Source organism: Notolepis coatsorum (assembly GCF_963971535.1).
Source record: "Notolepis coatsorum genome assembly, chromosome: 12".
Taxonomy (NCBI): Eukaryota; Metazoa; Chordata; class Actinopteri; order Aulopiformes; family Paralepididae; genus Notolepis; species Notolepis coatsorum.
In genome coordinates this window covers 65,591,843-65,608,564 of record NC_140176.1, presented here as the reverse complement: position 1 = coordinate 65,608,564, position 16,722 = coordinate 65,591,843, and the positions used below count along the sequence as shown (strand labels likewise).

Genomic DNA, 16,722 nt, shown 5'->3' with positions numbered 1-16,722 from the left:
TGTCCCGACGCACGTATAGTGCTAGCTCGCTGTAAACAGGCGACTGACTGGCACGCCTTGGTTGCTTGTGGTTAAAACGGCGTTTTTATAAAGCGACTGAGATGGGGGTTTTTCCTCTTCCGACGACCACATCCCACGACCTGGGTTGGTTATCGACGGATTCTCGTTCATGTCTGGGGGGTGATGACGGAATGGATCTGAACATATGTAGAGGGGTCTCACGCCCTTGGGGTGGGCCACCAGGCGCGGTTCGCCCGAACGTCTGGGTGGCGCCTTCTTTTCATGTTAAGATCGACACGCATATCTGCCCTTTCTCCTGGAGTAGGCATGTCGGCGTGGTTAGGGCACGGGACTGGTTCTGGTCACGCTGGTCCGGATCAGTTGAACCCGTTGTCCGCCGGGTATGCAGATCTGCTGTTCTGGTACCCTGAGGGACTTGGGCTTTTTTCAGGGGGAAAAATGCCAGGTCGGTCCGGGTGTCACAGGGTTAAGCGCTATGGAGACCCTGGTTGGGTACGTTTTTACTCAGCACTGTCGTAATGGCTTACGGCCATGCCAACCTGTACACGCTCGATCTCGTCGGATCTCGGCCGCTACACAGGTTGGTCCTGGTTAGTACTTGGTTGGGAGACCGCCTGGGAATACCAAGTATGGTGTGCTTAGGGGCTGGTTCTCCATTATTTTTCGCTCCTCTCTCACGCATGGCGAAGAGGGGCCTGTTGGGGTGGTCTTTGACCTCCTCTGGTGACCCTGTGCTTCCCGTATCGCCAGGCCCGGTCCGAGGTAATGTTTCGTCGACCCGTAGGCCTGGGTTAACCCTTTTTTGAAAACTGAAACACTTGTACTGCGGTATAGCCGGTGTATACCCGCAGGTGTGTTTTGGAGTTTTTTCTTGAGGGGTTATAGGAACAACCACCGCATTGGGTAACGCCAAGGTGGTTGATTCCCTGGTGTGTTGGAGCAGTGTCAACTCTCGGGTTCACCGGTTGAGGGTGCCCCTGCACGTTCATGACGTCTGCCAATCGTGTCAGCCTTCTCTGCCTCAACCCCTCTGGGTGGGGGTTTTTGAATGGAGGCTTGGTCATGCAACGCCGCCAGCTTCCACTCCTTCCGCCGGGGCGGCTGTGTTCAGCTGTCCCCTCTGGCGCCTGTCTCGTCCGCAGTCTCCAGGCTAGGGTTAATAGCCTGTTGCCTGGTTTTTCCCCGGTGCGCTGCCTGCTTCCGTTGGTTAACCTTTTTTGTGTGCTTACGGCCATGCTGACTGCCTGTTGCAGGGTCAGTGTGCCAGGCGGTGTACTATTGGGGGGACAGGGCCCGCTCGGCTGAGGGGCTTTTGTCCGAATACGCTGGCGATGTGGGGGGCGCGGCACTACGTGCCCACCTGGTGGGGTCTTGATGCTGGCATCATGGACTTCTCCGGGCCCCCATTCCAGGGAGTCCAGTCCTTTTGGTGGGTCTGGGTCTTCCTTCGCGCTCCGCTGCTACGGCCTTGCCACGGGGTTGGGTTTGCCCTTGACCCCGTGATTCTGGGGGCAGTAACGAGGTTGTTTCCCTCCGTTCGTTCCCGGGTGGCATGCGGGTTGTGCGTGTGTGTAGTCGTGGGGTCAAGCCACGGTCTGCTCACCCTGTGTGTTGAGTTGCTTGAGTGCCTCTTCGCACGGTCGGGTCCGTCGCCCTCCCGTGAAGCCACCAATAGGGGGGGTGCCCTCCATTAGGGTGGGTCGGGGGGGCTCGGCCCTCCCTGATCTGATGGTTGTGGGGGGCCTCAGCAGGGTACATTTGTCGAGCTTCTAGCTCCCGCTCAGCTCCTATTATGCAATGAATTGTGCATGCATTGTGATGAAATTTGTTGGGAAGGAGATGAGTGTGTGGCACCACCCCTGCTTATATAGGTAAGCGGATGGGGGTGTGGCCAGATGAATGCTGGCATTTAAAGGTACATTTGTGAAATTATTCAGTGTATATATGCTGAAGCGAGATATATGCAATGAACGCTGAGCGTTCACTAAGTGTTGACAGAACTTGGTTATAGTCATAACCTAACGTTTTTGCATGACTACGTCCTTGAGAATAACTGAAAAGTTGGATTATCTTTTGGCTATATATGTTATGCTGATGGTATTTTTAGAGTGTTACATTTTCTTTTAAATAAAAATAACGTATAGCCTACCGAACCGAAAACCGTGACCCCAAAACGTGATACGAACCGAACCGTGGATTTTGTGAACCGTTCCACCCCTACCAATTACATATAAAATTGTTGATCCCAAACTCAACCTTTAAAACAAGTACTTCAAAACACATTGGGATAGTGACAGCATTCACAACAGAAGCAGAAAAAACAAGATTAGAGGGTTATAGATGTAGTGGTATACATACACATGTAGAGGGGTACTCTGCTCTACAAAGGTAAACCGCACTAATGTAGTTTTTATATTTCTTTCACTCTTTTTGCCATTTTCTCCTATCCCCCAATTTAGTCGTTATGCCAATTCCCTCCTGGTCGCTGCACTGCCCGACTGTTGGTCTGGGGAGGGTGTAGACTACCACATGCTGCTCTACTGTTGGTCTGGGGAGGGTGTAGACTACCACATGCTGCTCTACTGTCGGCCTGGGGAGGGTGTAGACTACCACATGCTGCTCTACTGTCAGTCTGGGCCTGGGGAGGGTGTAGACTACCACATGCTGCTCTACTGTTAGTCTGGGCCTGGGGAGGGTGTAGACTGCCACATGCTTCCTCCAATATATGTTGATGTAGATTATGTACTTTCCACTTCTTTTCACCTGACAGCGAGGAGTTTCACTGAGAGGTTCACACTATCTCCCCTAGATGCCCTCCCTGCTGAACAGGCGCCCGACCGACCAGTAGGAGTCACTGTTGCAACGACCTGGACTCACACCCCACTGGCTTCCCACCCCAGAACACTGTCGCATTGTCGTCATTTTGACAAACTCCGGGTCCTATTTTTTTCAGCTATGGTGAAAATTTACGGTATTTTCCTTTCCCGTTTACTAGTAAAATTGTCCCTTTAAACTGCATGTGGCGTGAGAGGTAAAGTGACAGGAATTGAACTGGGGCCTCTACAGTGGAGGAGAGTGCTTAGACCTCTACACACCACCCAGACGTATCCTCTACACACCACCCAGACGTATCCTCTACACCAGTGGTTCTCAAACTACGGGTCGCGACCCAAAGTGGGGTCACGGGTAGGTGACAGTGCCTGACAGCGCATTGGCAATATTCTTTTTTATGTTCTGGAAACATATTTCTGCTAAATATGCCTCGTTTTATAAATGTGTATTGATAACATAGTACTGTAATAAACATTTCTAATAAATATGCATGATTAAGTTCAACAACGTGTGCTTTTATTTTGATATTCCTTAATTCCACGTTGAAATACGTGACACATTAAGTGTGGGGTGCCCAAAAAAATTTCCTAAATAAAATGGGGTCGTGGTATAAAAAGTTTGAGAACCCCTGCTCTACACCACCCAGATGTCCCCAGTGTATAGACCTTTACACCACCCAGAAGTCCCCAGTGTATAGACCTCTACACCACCCAGACGTCCCCAGTGTATAGACCTTTACACCACCAAGATGTCCCCAGTGTATAGACCTTTACACCACCCAGACGTCCCCAGTGTATAGACCTTTACACCACCCAGATGTCCCCAGTGTATAGACCTCTACACCACCCAGACGTCCCCAGTGTATAGACCTCTACACCACCCAGACGTCCCCAGTGTATAGACCTCTACACCGCCCAGACGTCCCCAGTGAAGAGACCTCTACACCGCCCAGACGTCCCCAGTGAAGAGACCTCTACACCGCCCAGACGTCCCCAGTGAAGAGACCTCTACACCACCCAGACGTCCCCAGTGTATAGACCTCTACACCACCCAGACGACCCAGTGAAGAGACCTCTACACCACCCAGACGTCCCCAGTGAAGATACCTCTACACCACCCAGACGTCCCCAGTGTATGTTTCTTGCTTTTTTACCAGTTTTTGTGTGTTGTATCAAAGAGACTCTCCATTTATAGAAAATCTTTGTAACTACATTTAGAATGTGTTCTACATCTAAACTGGATATTTAGTTTTTTCTGCAATACCTTGTCACTCTCAATAATATGTTAACTCTCCTACTCTCGTCTTTGATTTTCACCTTGAGTAAAATCCTTGTAATTCTATGCTGTGATAATGCGTTTTGAACAAAAACATTTGATGTAAAATGTAATGGCACAGATAATAATCATTATTATTATGCCAGGCTACGATCCCGCAGACGTCTGGAATGATGGGACACAATGGGAGTGTAATGAAAGGATGATAAGAGAGACAAATTTCCATTTCCTCTTGAGCAGGAAATTTAATATTTAATAGATTCACTTTCAAGTTCAAGTTCAAGTTCACTTTGTGAATTATAAACTCGTTTCAGAGTTCAAATATGTTAAGGCGTACAGACAACCTAAGTAAGCACACATGTAATCGAATAATATCACAAAGACGGTTTCTCTCCACGTCAATGTGCCACGATATCTGATGCGACTGGCTAATGATGACTGGTCTACAGGTGAAATCTATAGGAAAAGTCAACATTCAAATGGAACATTTGGCATTGACTTCCATGAGGTGGTGAGGTTATTATAAGCACAACCTCCATGTTACCTGTACATACTATGTATATATATGCTGTATATACCGCATATATACATTATATATTTATATTTACCACATATATATACATATCCACATCTGTCTGAATATACCTGCATATAATCCTCATATATACCTACTTATACACCTGCATATAACCCATATAACTCTGTATGATACAGATGGTACAATAATGCTGTATATACCGTATATATACTGTATATTTATTCTCAGCATATATACTGTATATCTATCCACCTGTCTGTACATACCTGCACAAACTCCTTTTACATAATTATGTAGATAGTGATACTATATATATATCTGTACATATCCCTTACCTACTATTACTAGTTACGCTGCTGGCCAGTATGACTACTATCCTACTGTCTTTATACCTGTATCACTGTACATATTGGTATTACAACTGTACATACATCTGATTAGCATTATACTCAGTAGTACTAATTTATAGATTTTATACCCAGTTTAACTCATTGGACGCCAGAGGTCACTGTGGGCATATGGCCGTGTGTGCCAGCACTGTAATGATTGGGGGTACATGTTGGTGTTTGCAGTGCTAAAACTATATTAAATATTATACCTATGGATCTAATAATATAGTCAATTGTTATTGAGTTTATTTCGGTCAAGATGCAAAAAAAGAAAATGTTTTCATCAATACATTCCCGTTTTATACCGTGGTGAATATGAGTATAGTTTTAGAGTAATTCTGTGTAATACCAGGAAACGGCAGTAAACAGTGTTTTATTGCATTTCACTAGCGTGCCATTCCTCGCTTGGATCGACAATCAATCTGAAATCAACGTTTGATTATCGGTATTATGTTTCATCATGCATGCATGAAAGGGGGGGGGGGGGGTTCTATGCTTTGATCGTCACCAACGGAATACGTTACACAGTACATTACAGACACACGCTCCGATTACGGGGAAGGGATTATCGGATCAATGCAAGATTGATAGCATATATCCCTTACCTTGTCTATGATGTACTGCAAAAAGAATATTCCAATTATCTGATCGCCATTCCAAGTACTACTAGTCGGTCGTGTGGCCAAGATAATCCACCAAAACACATGAACCAGCGGTGCTCGAGTGTCCCCAATCCATGTGTTATAACGTTACTCATGCCCGAGAAGGAAAACCTGGACCGGACTTCTTAGACCGACGTACAGCCCAAGCCAGAGACTTTCCAATGATGTGCAATACCGGCCGCAAGGCGTTAGTATTGGACGTTTGCGATCTCAGACCCATTCCCAATGATAACATCAGGCTGGATGGCTGGATTATGAATGGAAATAGCGAATAAAATAAATAACGATCCAATAACAAGTATACTCGTTGTTGGCGTTCAACGATTGGCGGGCTATAACGAGTTAACTCGTTTTTGGCGGGGAATGAGTTAATCACCTGTACATTGTATATTGCTATTGCACTTTACTGCTAAATTTGCACTCTGGTTCGATGCCAAGTGTCTTTTCGTTGTACTGTACTTGTGCTGTATAATGACAATACATTCAAATAAAATCAAATTTAATCTAATCTAATCTAATCTAATCTAATGTTGTAGTGAACTGAGACACAGATTCTCTGGTACCCTCCTCCTCCTCTCTTTCTACCACACACTGCTATTTCAATTCAGCCGTGGAATGAAGTGTCCAGACCGCTGAAGAAGCATGCCAGTCCTTTCCCCCGTGTCCTCCCAAGAAATCAAAAAGAAATCAAAAAGAAATCATAGAGGTGAGCGATCCGTCATAAGTATTAATGACACACAGCAGGAGGCAGCAGACAGACACAGAAACCAACACAGACACCGACACAGACAACAGTGGAGCGCGATGCACTGTAACCACAACAACAACAACAACAACAACAACAACAACAACAACATCAACAACAACTGTACCATACTGGGTGGGATGAGCAGCAGAAGAAGCCCTACCTCCGTTGTCTTTGAGATGGAGCGCAATCTTGGTGTCATCTGTGGAGAAAAGAAACAGGAGAAATGATCAGTGGTGGAAAGTAACTCCACTTTTGTTTTGATTTCTGGAGCCTATGGAGCTCATCTGAAACAAGCAAGTCCCAGATGGTTATGAACCAGAATAAGATATTCAGTGATATTTTCTCTCCACGACGATGGTCCATCTTCCTTCCCAAATACAATTTACTACACTTAAAATCTGATAAAAAATGTATGCTTTGAACGTAATGGTCCCCTCACCATGCATAATGCAACACATAAAACGCAGTCCGGGGGTTAACTGTAACTACGATATATGCAAATGTAGCGTGACCCACTTCTCAGAGACGGGGTAATATGCCTTTGCACGCGCCATAGCTTTCGCATTATGCAAATTTGGCACATAATACAATATTAATATTTCAATGAAAGACCTAATTCAAAAAGAGGGGGTTCCCATTTTCAATTTCCAAGATCGAGTGTGACCATTTTTTGGTTTCTAAAAAGAAATGAAACCTTAAAGGAGATAAGCAGAAAATCCAATTTGGTATCCTAGTCCCCAAAGACTGAGAGTGTTGAATATGGATCAATATCAGTACCCCGTGGATCAGAGAGGGCCCAATCCTTTTCAGTGTAGAGCGTAGAAGTATCTTAGCCAGGGTGGAAAGTTATATGGGTATCTCTGGGCAAAAATACACCAGAAGGTTCATAAAATGCCATTGAAATGGGGACTATGGGTGCAAGAAGTGCCCCCAAAAAACACCTCTGAAACACAGTCTCCCCCACCCCTTCTCTCCCCCCTCTTTTCACACTCTCTCTCTCTATTTCTAGCTGTAGGTCCTCAGTACGTCATCCACGCAATGCCGAACGCCTGTGTCTGGAACAAGGAGCAGACGTACACAGTGTATCGTATTCCTCAGACGGACGTCACGATTCCCAACAGTAATACGAAGAAGGGGTTTCGATTAAATTGCGCCGTGGAAGCAATAATAATAAAAGGAGACGATATATATATATATATAACTTCAAAGCCGCATTACGTGTGAACTCATAGTAGCTAGTAGCAGCTATCTAGCCGCCTCCAGAGCATCATATCATGATTGTGTGGAAGACACCGTTCCCCTGCCTGTTCACACGCATGTCAGGAGGGGGAGGGGGAGGGGGAGGAGGAGGAGGAGGAGGGGGAGAAGGAGGAGGAGGAGGGGGAGGGGGAGGAGGAGGGGGAGGGGGGGGGGGAAAGGAGGAGGAGGAGGAGGAGGAGGAGGAGGAGGAGGAGGAGGGGGGGAGCAGAGAGACTGTCATATTTTCATGTTGGAGCTTCTCACACCTCTGAAACACGCCCCCCCCCCCCCCCTTCTCCTTTTTCCCCTAGCTCTTCGCTTTATCTCACTCTGTCTAGCTATAGGTCATCAGCATTGTGCATGTGACGCTCGGCCTCGCTCTCCAAGCGGGTGTCAGACCTGACCTTTGACCCTCACAGCTGTAGAGACAGGCCCTGAGGAGGAAACCGATCCGCCGTACGTGTCAGACAGTCAGGGGGCTTCTCTGTGTCAACTGCACAGCCAAATACCATGGACAGACCCCATGTGTCCCTTCACACTGACACATACACACGTACACACATACACACACACACACACGCGTGTGCACACACACGCACACAACCACAGACACACGCATACAAAATTTGTCAAACGATGTCTTAAAGGTGCTAGAAGTGGTATTTTGTTTTTTGTTCAAATACGTGGTCTACACATGTTAAAATAATAGCTCTACATTCCAACAGCCATCACTGATGGTCAGTAACATGGGTCTCCCAGTCCCTCCCCTCTGCGGTAAACATAAAATAAAGAAAGAATATCCCGTTCCCACTTTATCCAATCAGAGCACTGCAAAAATGGCCTGACAAAAATAATAAATAAAAAAAAGCTTTAAGCAAATGAGTCATTGAAACAAGTAAAATAATCTACCAGTGTAGTAAGCAAATCGGACTTGGAAAGCTTTCTTGAAATAAGTAAAAATATCTAGGGTTCTCTCTCTTGATTGGATAAAGTGGGAACGGGATACCAGAAAATGTATTGTGCGTTTACTGCAGAGCAGAAGGACTGGGAGACCCATGTTACTGACCAAACACTCTATATCAGTGATGGCTGTCAGAATGTAGAGCTATTCAACACGTATTTTAACAAGTTTGACCACCTACAGCAAGATATTCCAATGTGATTAACCCGGTAATGCTGGGATGACTCCTGTTGCCCATCGGTTGCCCCGTGTTTCACTTCTCCAGCTTGCTAGACCAACAGCTTACAGCTCAGTGGGAGGGTGGTCTGGATCCCTTGACTAAACAACTTTCAGCCTTCTCTCTCTGATCTCATGGCACACATCCTCCTGAAAACACCACCGGCTGGCCAGAGGTGCCCGTGAGGAGCTATAACAGAGAGGTACCTGTGAGCAGCTATAACAGAGAGGTACCTGTGAGTAGCTATAACAGAGAGGTACCAGTGAGTAGCTATAACAGAGAGGTACCTGTGAGTAGCTATAACAGAGAGGTACCTGTGAGTAGCTATAACAGAGAGGTACCTGTGAGTAGCTATAACAGAGAGGTACCTGTGAGTAGCTATAACAGAGAGGTACCAGTGAGTAGCTATAACAGAGAGGTACCTGTGAGTAGCTATAACAGAGAGGTACCAGTGAGTAGCTATAACAGAGAGGTACCTGTGAGTAGCTATAACAGACAGGTACCTGTGAGGAGCTATAACAGAGAGGTACCTGTGAGTAGCTATAACAGACAGGTACCTGTGAGGAGCTATAACAGAGAGGTACCTGTGAGTAGCTATAACAGAGAGGTACCTGTGAGTAGCTATAACAGAGAGGTACCTGTGAGTAGCTATAACAGAGAGGTACCTGTGAGTAGCTATAACAGAGAGGTACCTGTGAGTAGCTATAACAGAGAGGTACCTGTGAGTAGCTATAACAGAGAGGTACCAGTGAGTAGCTATAACAGAGAGGTACCTGTGAGTAGCTATAACAGAGAGGTACCAGTGAGTAGCTATAACAGAGAGGTACCAGTGAGTAGCTATAACAGAGAGGTACCAGTGAGTAGCTATAACAGAGAGGTACCTGTGAGTAGCTATAACAGAGAGGTACCTGTGAGCAACTATAACAGAGAGGTACCAGTGAGTAGCTATAACAGAGAGGTACCAGTGAGTAGCTATAACAGAGAGGTACCAGTGAGTAGCTATAACAGAGAGGTACCTGTGAGTAGCTATAACAGAGAGGTACCAGTGAGTAGCTATAACAGAGAGGTACCAGTGAGTAGCTATAACAGAGAGGTACCAGTGAGTAGCTATAACAGAGAGGTACCTGTGAGTAGCTATAACAGAGAGGTACCAGTGAGTAGCTATAACAGAGAGGTACCAGTGAGTAGCTATAACAGAGAGGTACCAGTGAGTAGCTATAACAGAGAGGTACCTGTGAGTAGCTATAACAGGGAGGTACCAGTGAGTAGCTATAACAGAGAGGTACCTGTGAGTAGCTATAACAGAGAGGTACCTGTGAGTAGCTATAACAGAGAGGTACCTGTGAGCAACTATAACAGAGAGGTACCTGTGAGCAACTATAACAGAGAGGTCAGCTGCCTTTTCTGAAAATGAAATCAAAGCCTTGACAGTAAAGCCCCACAGACTGATATAAGACTAGTGCTGCAGCAAGAGACAGAGGAGACTAGTGCTGCAGCAAGAGACAGAGAAGACTAGTGCTGCAGCAAGAGACAGAGGAGACTAGTGCTGCAGCAAGAGACAGAGGAGACTAGTGCTGCAGCAAGAGACAGAGGAGACTAGTGCTGCAGCAAGAGACAGAGGAGACTAGCGCTGCAGCAAGAGACACAGGAGACTAGTGCTGCAGCAAGAGACACAGGAGACTAGTGCTGCAGCAAGAGACAGAGGAGACTAGCGCTGCAGCAAGAGACAGAGGAGACTAGTGCTGCAGCAAGACACAGAGGAGACTAGTGCTGCAGCAAGAGACACAGGAGACTAGTGCTGCAGCAAGAGACACAGGAGACTAGTGCTGCAGCAAGAGACACAGGAGACTAGTGCTGCAGCAAGAGACAGAGGAGACTAGTGCTGCAGCAAGAGACAGAGGAGACTAGTGCTGCAGCAAGAGACAGAGGAGACTAGTGCTGCAGCAAGAGACAGAGGAGACTAGTGCTGCAGCAAGAGACAGAGGAGACTAGTGCTGCAGCAAGAGACAGAGGAGACTAGTGCTGCAGCAAGAGAGAGAGGAGACTAGTGCTGCAGCAAGAGACAGAGGAGACTAGTGCTGCAGCAAGAGACACAGGAGACTAGTGCTGCAGCAAGAGACAGAGGAGACTAGTGCTGCAGCAAGAGACAGAGGAGACTAGTGCTGCAGCAAGAGACACAGGAGACTAGTGCTGCAGCAAGAGACACAGGAGACTAGTGCTGCAGCAAGAGAGAGAGGAGACTAGTGCTGCAGCAAGAGACAGAGGAGACTAGTGCTGCAGCAAGAGACAGAGGAGACTAGTGCTGCAGCAAGAGACACAGGAGACTAGTGCTGCAGCAAGAGACACAGGAGACTAGTGCTGCAGCAAGAGACAGAGGAGACTAGTGCTGCAGCAAGAGACAGAGGAGACTAGTGCTGCAGCAAGAGACACAGGAGACTCGTGCTGCAGCAAGAGACAGAGGAGACTAGTGCTGCAGCAAGAGACAGAGGAGACTAGTGCTGCAGCAAGAGACAGAGGAGACTAGTGCTGCAGCAAGAGACAGAGGAGACTAGTGCTGCAGCAAGAGACAGAGGAGACTAGTGCTGCAGCAAGAGACAGAGGAGACTAGTGCTGCAGCAAGAGACAGAGGAGACTAGTGCTGCAGCAAGAGACAGAGGAGACTAGTGCTGCAGCAAGAGACACAGGAGACTCGTGCTGCAGCAAGAGACAGAGGAGACTAGCGCTGCAGCAAGAGACAGAGGAGACTAGTGCTGCAGCAAGAGACAGAGGAGACTAGTGCTGCAGCAAGAGACAGAGGAGACTAGTGCTGCAGCAAGAGACAGAGGAGACTAGTGCTGCAGCAAGAGACAGAGGAGACTAGTGCTGCAGCAAGAGACAGAGGAGACTAGTGCTGCAGCAAGAGACAGAGGAGACTAGCGCTGCAGCAAGAGACAGAGGAGACTAGTGCTGCAGCAAGAGACAGAGAAGACTAGTGCTGCAGCAAGAGACAGAGGAGACTAGTGCTGCAGCAAGAGACAGAGGAGACTAGCGCTGCAGCAAGAGACAGAGGAGACTAGTGCTGCAGCAAGAGACAGAGGAGACTAGTGCTGCAGCAAGAGACAGAGGAGACTAGTGCTGCAGCAAGAGACAGAGGAGACTAGTGCTGCAGCAAGAGACAGAGGAGACTAGTGCTGCAGCAAGAGACAGAGGAGACTAGTGCTGCAGCAAGAGACAGAGGAGACTAGTGCTGCAGCAAGAGACAGAGGAGACTAGTGCTGCAGCAAGAGACAGAGGAGACTAGTGCTGCAGCAAGAGACAGAGGAGACTAGTGCTGCAGCAAGAGACAGAGGAGACTAGTGCTGCAGCAAGAGACAGAGGAGACTAGTGCTGCAGCAAGAGACAGAGGAGACTAGTGCTGCAGCAAGAGACAGAGGAGACTAGTGCTGCAGCAAGAGACAGAGGAGACTAGTGCTGCAGCAAGAGACAGAGGAGACTAGTGCTGCAGCAAGAGACACAGGAGACTCGTGCTGCAGCAAGAGACAGAGGAGACTAGCGCTGCAGCAAGAGACAGAGGAAACTAGTGCTGCAGCAAGAGACAGAGGAGACTAGTGCTGCAGCAAGAGACAGAGGAGACTAGTGCTGCAGCAAGAGACAGAGGAGACTAGTGCTGCAGCAAGAGACAGAGGAGACTAGTGCTGCAGCAAGAGACAGAGGAGACTAGTGCTGCAGCAAGAGACAGAGGAGACTAGCGCTGCAGCAAGAGACAGAGGAGACTAGTGCTGCAGCAAGAGACAGAGAAGACTAGTGCTGCAGCAAGAGACAGAGGAGACTAGTGCTGCAGCAAGAGACAGAGGAGACTAGCGCTGCAGCAAGAGACAGAGGAGACTAGTGCTGCAGCAAGAGACAGAGGAGACTAGTGCTGCAGCAAGAGACAGAGGAGACTAGTGCTGCAGCAAGAGACAGAGGAGACTAGTGCTGCAGCAAGAGACAGAGGAGACTAGTGCTGCAGCAAGAGACAGAGGAGACTAGTGCTGCAGCAAGAGACAGAGGAGACTAGTGCTGCAGCAAGAGACAGAGGAGACTAGTGCTGCAGCAAGAGACAGAGGAGACTAGTGCTGCAGCAAGAGACAGAGGAGACTAGTGCTGCAGCAAGAGACAGAGGAGACTAGTGCTGCAGCAAGAGACAGAGGAGACTAGTGCTGCAGCAAGAGACAGAGGAGACTAGTGCTGCAGCAAGAGACAGAGGAGACTAGTGCTGCAGCAAGAGACAGAGGAGACTAGTGCTGCAGCAAGAGAGAGAGGAGACTAGTGCTGCAGCAAGAGACAGAGGAGACTAGTGCTGCAGCAAGAGACAGAGGAGACTAGTGCTGCAGCAAGAGACAGAGGAGACTAGTGCTGCAGCAAGAGACACAGGAGACTAGTGCTGCAGCAAGAGACACAGGAGACTAGTGCTGCAGCAAGAGACAGAGGAGACTAGTGCTGCAGCAAGAGACAGAGGAGACTAGTGCTGCAGCAAGAGACACAGGAGACTAGTGCTGCAGCAAGAGACAGAGAAGACTAGTGCTGCAGCAAGAGACAGAGGAGACTAGTGCTGCAGCAAGAGACAGAGGAGACTAGTGCTGCAGCAAGAGACAGAGGAGACTAGTGCTGCAGCAAGAGAGAGAGGAGACTAGTGCTGCAGCAAGACACAGAGGAGACTAGTGCTGCAGCAAGAGACAGAGGAGACTAGTGCTGCAGTAAGAGACAGAGGAGACTAGTGCTGCAGCAAGACACAGAGGAGACTAGTGCTGCAGCAAGAGACAGAGGAGACTAGTGCTGCAGCAAGAGACAGAGAAGACTAGTGCTGCAGCAAGACACAGAGGAGACTAGTGCTGCAGCAAGAGACAGAGAAGACTAGTGCTGCAGCAAGAGACAGAGAAGACTAGTGCTGCAGCAAGAGACAGAGGAGACTAGTGCTGCAGCAAGAGACAGAGAATACTAGTGCTGCAGCAAGAGACAGAGGAGACTAGTGCTGCAGCAAGAGACAGAGGAGACTAGTGCTGCAGCAAGAGACAGAGGAGACTAGTGCTGCAGCAAGACACAGAGGAGACTAGTGCTGCAGCAAGAGACAGAGAAGACTAGTGCTGCAGCAAGACACAGAGGAGACTAGTGCTGCAGCAAGAGACAGAGGAGACTAGTGCTGCAGCAAGAGAGAGAGGAGACTAGTGCTGCAGCAAGAGACAGAGGAGACTAGTGCTGCAGCAAGAGAGAGAGGAGACTAGTGCTGCAGCAAGAGACACAGGAGACTAGTGCTGCAGCAAGAGACAGAGGAGACTAGTGCTGCAGCAAGATACAGAGGAGACTAGTGCTGCAGCAAGAGACAGAGGAGGGATGATATTGCAGCCCTCGCAGAGTTTTCTCCTGAGCCAAAACCTTGGATCTGCATCACTCATTTGAACCACAGGCTGAGACAGAGATCATGGACCCAGTTCTGCCAAGTAGAACCCCCTGCTGTAGCACACCACCCCAGCCACCGCCTAAAGGGGAAGATTACTCCATTTAAGAATTCAATATATATTGTTCCTACGGTTTTAGGCATATTATCATATTAATGGACATGAACAATGCTCTTCCAGGGAACCCAGAGAAGTAACACGGCGTGGGACACCAGCGACACGTCTCTCCAGAGCTGGCTTCAAGTTCTTATTCTGGAAAGGAGGCTCTATAGGTCCTTTTCACAGCAGACATCTTGCCATAGATGGGGTAAACGCAGCTATAGCCATAGATATAGAATGATGGACTATATACAGTAACTACCTATTCATTATTCTACAGGCCCTATCTATGTATAGTTACACCTGAATTGACAAGTCAAAATGTCTGCTGTGAAAAGTGGCGTATTGGTACCGCCGCCGAGCGCTCTGCATGTTTTTCTTTGCACCCGGAGCGCTGTGCGTAAAAAAAACATTTACACGTTTAGCAAAAGAGCACCGTGCTTCAAATGGCTTTTCGATAGTTGCGTAGCAACAACAGCATCCATGACAAATGCTTCCCATCAGCATCTGCCCAGAGTGCTGAGAGCTGAGAGAGAAGAGAGGGGCTGCTGTGAGGACACGGCCCGGAGCTGAGATCTGGAGCTGAGATCTGGAGCTGCTCCGTAGAGACTTCAAGGGAACAGATGGTTACGGTGACTGTGACCCTTTTCTGTGATGACGGCTGTATTTCTTGGTTCAGAACTAACAAGGTTCCCGGTTCCGAATTGAAAATCTGGGACCCTGATGTAAACAAGACGAAAGTCTTTCTCTGGTCTGCATCCCCTTAACAATTGTGTGTATTGAGCCGTACTGTATTGTACCCATTCTGCAATCTGTTAATAAAGTTTTCAATCAATCAATCAATCAATCAATCAATCAATCAATCAATCAATCAATCAATCAATCAATCAATCAATCAATCAAACTTGGGCAAGACACTGAACCCCTAACTGCTCCCGGTGAGCAGGTTGGCACCTTGCATGGTTCCCTCCGTAGCGATTTGGGTAAAAGCACTATATAAATGCAGTCCACTTACCATTAAAATAAATTAAAACACATTCATGCGCCCATATTCACGATGCTCCCTTGAGTGGTAGGGCATTTACATTGGGTAGTGCTAATCCAGGGGTCAATGGCCAGTCTTTCAAACTATTATACCCACTTTGTGTGGCTTCGCATGAATGGACTCAGATCTTACACTTTGATGACCCCTCCTGCTTGTTGTCCTCTGTCCTTTGGGAGAGCGTTGTTCACATTTACAAATATTGATGGATTACACTGAACTAGACCAGAGGAATATCACTTGTAACTTGTTAAACCGAGCAGTATTCTCCTCTGAGTCACCTTTGACTTCTTAAGCCCTAGCCCTATTTTCTGAAAATCCGCCTAAAAATACATACCTAAGTAAATGGAAGATTGCTCCACTTCTACAAGGTCCATTTTTAGATTAGATTCACTTTATTGTCATTACACAGTACAAGACAGTGCAACGAGATTTTGTACGTCTAATCAGGATGTGACAATCAACAGTCAGTTGCAATATAAAACACATATAAATAAAAAACTGTACAGTAAAGTGCAATGGTTAGCACAATGTGAAATGGTGAAAAATATACAATACAAAATACAATACAAAATATAATCAAAAATAATCATTAAAATAAAGTCTACATAAGCTATGGCTATATACACAGGTATACAGTGAGGTGCAGTGGGCTATGTAGAGTTTTGATTCAGAAGTCTGACAGCTGAGGGGAAGAAACTATGTGGTCCTGTTGGTTCTGCCTGGGAGGCTGGACAGTCCATGGTTGGGGTGAGAAGCGTCTTTGATGATGTTCCGTGCTCTCCGTGAGCACCGCTTCTCATAGATTGATGAGATGGGGGGGAGTGGGGTCTTGGTGATGCGTTGGGCTATTTTCACTACCCTCTGCAGTGATTTCCGGTCCTTAACGGTGCAGTTGCCGTACCAGACTGAGATGCAGGTGGTGAGGATGCTCTCAATCGTACAGCGATAAAAGTTCACTAGCACGGGAGGGGATAGGTGGAGTTTGGCCAACTTCCTCAGGAAAAAGAGGCGCTTGTGGGCCTTCTTGACCAGGGTCGAGGTGTTGGTGGTCCAGGACAGGTCCTCAGAGATGTGGACTCCCAGGAATTTGAAACTACAGACACGCTCAACCTCCTCTCCATTGATGTGGATGGGGCTGTGCGTGCCTGTTTTATTTTTCCTGAAGTCCACCACTATCTCCTTCGTTTATTTAATTTTTTTTTATTATCTTTTTCCCCCCTCCTTTTTTCCGATTTTTCTCCCATCCCACTGTTAGTCATTATGCCAATTCCCAACCCCCTTC

General features: G+C 47.5%; 1 protein-coding gene across 1 annotated transcript in view; it reads right to left on the bottom strand.

The window, feature by feature from the left end:
• The window catches only part of LOC311237876 (plexin domain-containing protein 2-like), a gene marked incomplete at its 5' end in the record, with an annotated part of 135,945 nt that overhangs the window by 23,531 nt on the left and 95,692 nt on the right, over nucleotides 1-16,722 (bottom strand). The window contains one exon of the mRNA XM_084325851.1: nucleotides 6,626-6,664. Coding sequence (XP_084181977.1) covers nucleotides 6,626-6,664 — 39 coding nt within the window. The remainder of the gene's footprint in view (nucleotides 1-6,625; nucleotides 6,665-16,722) is intronic.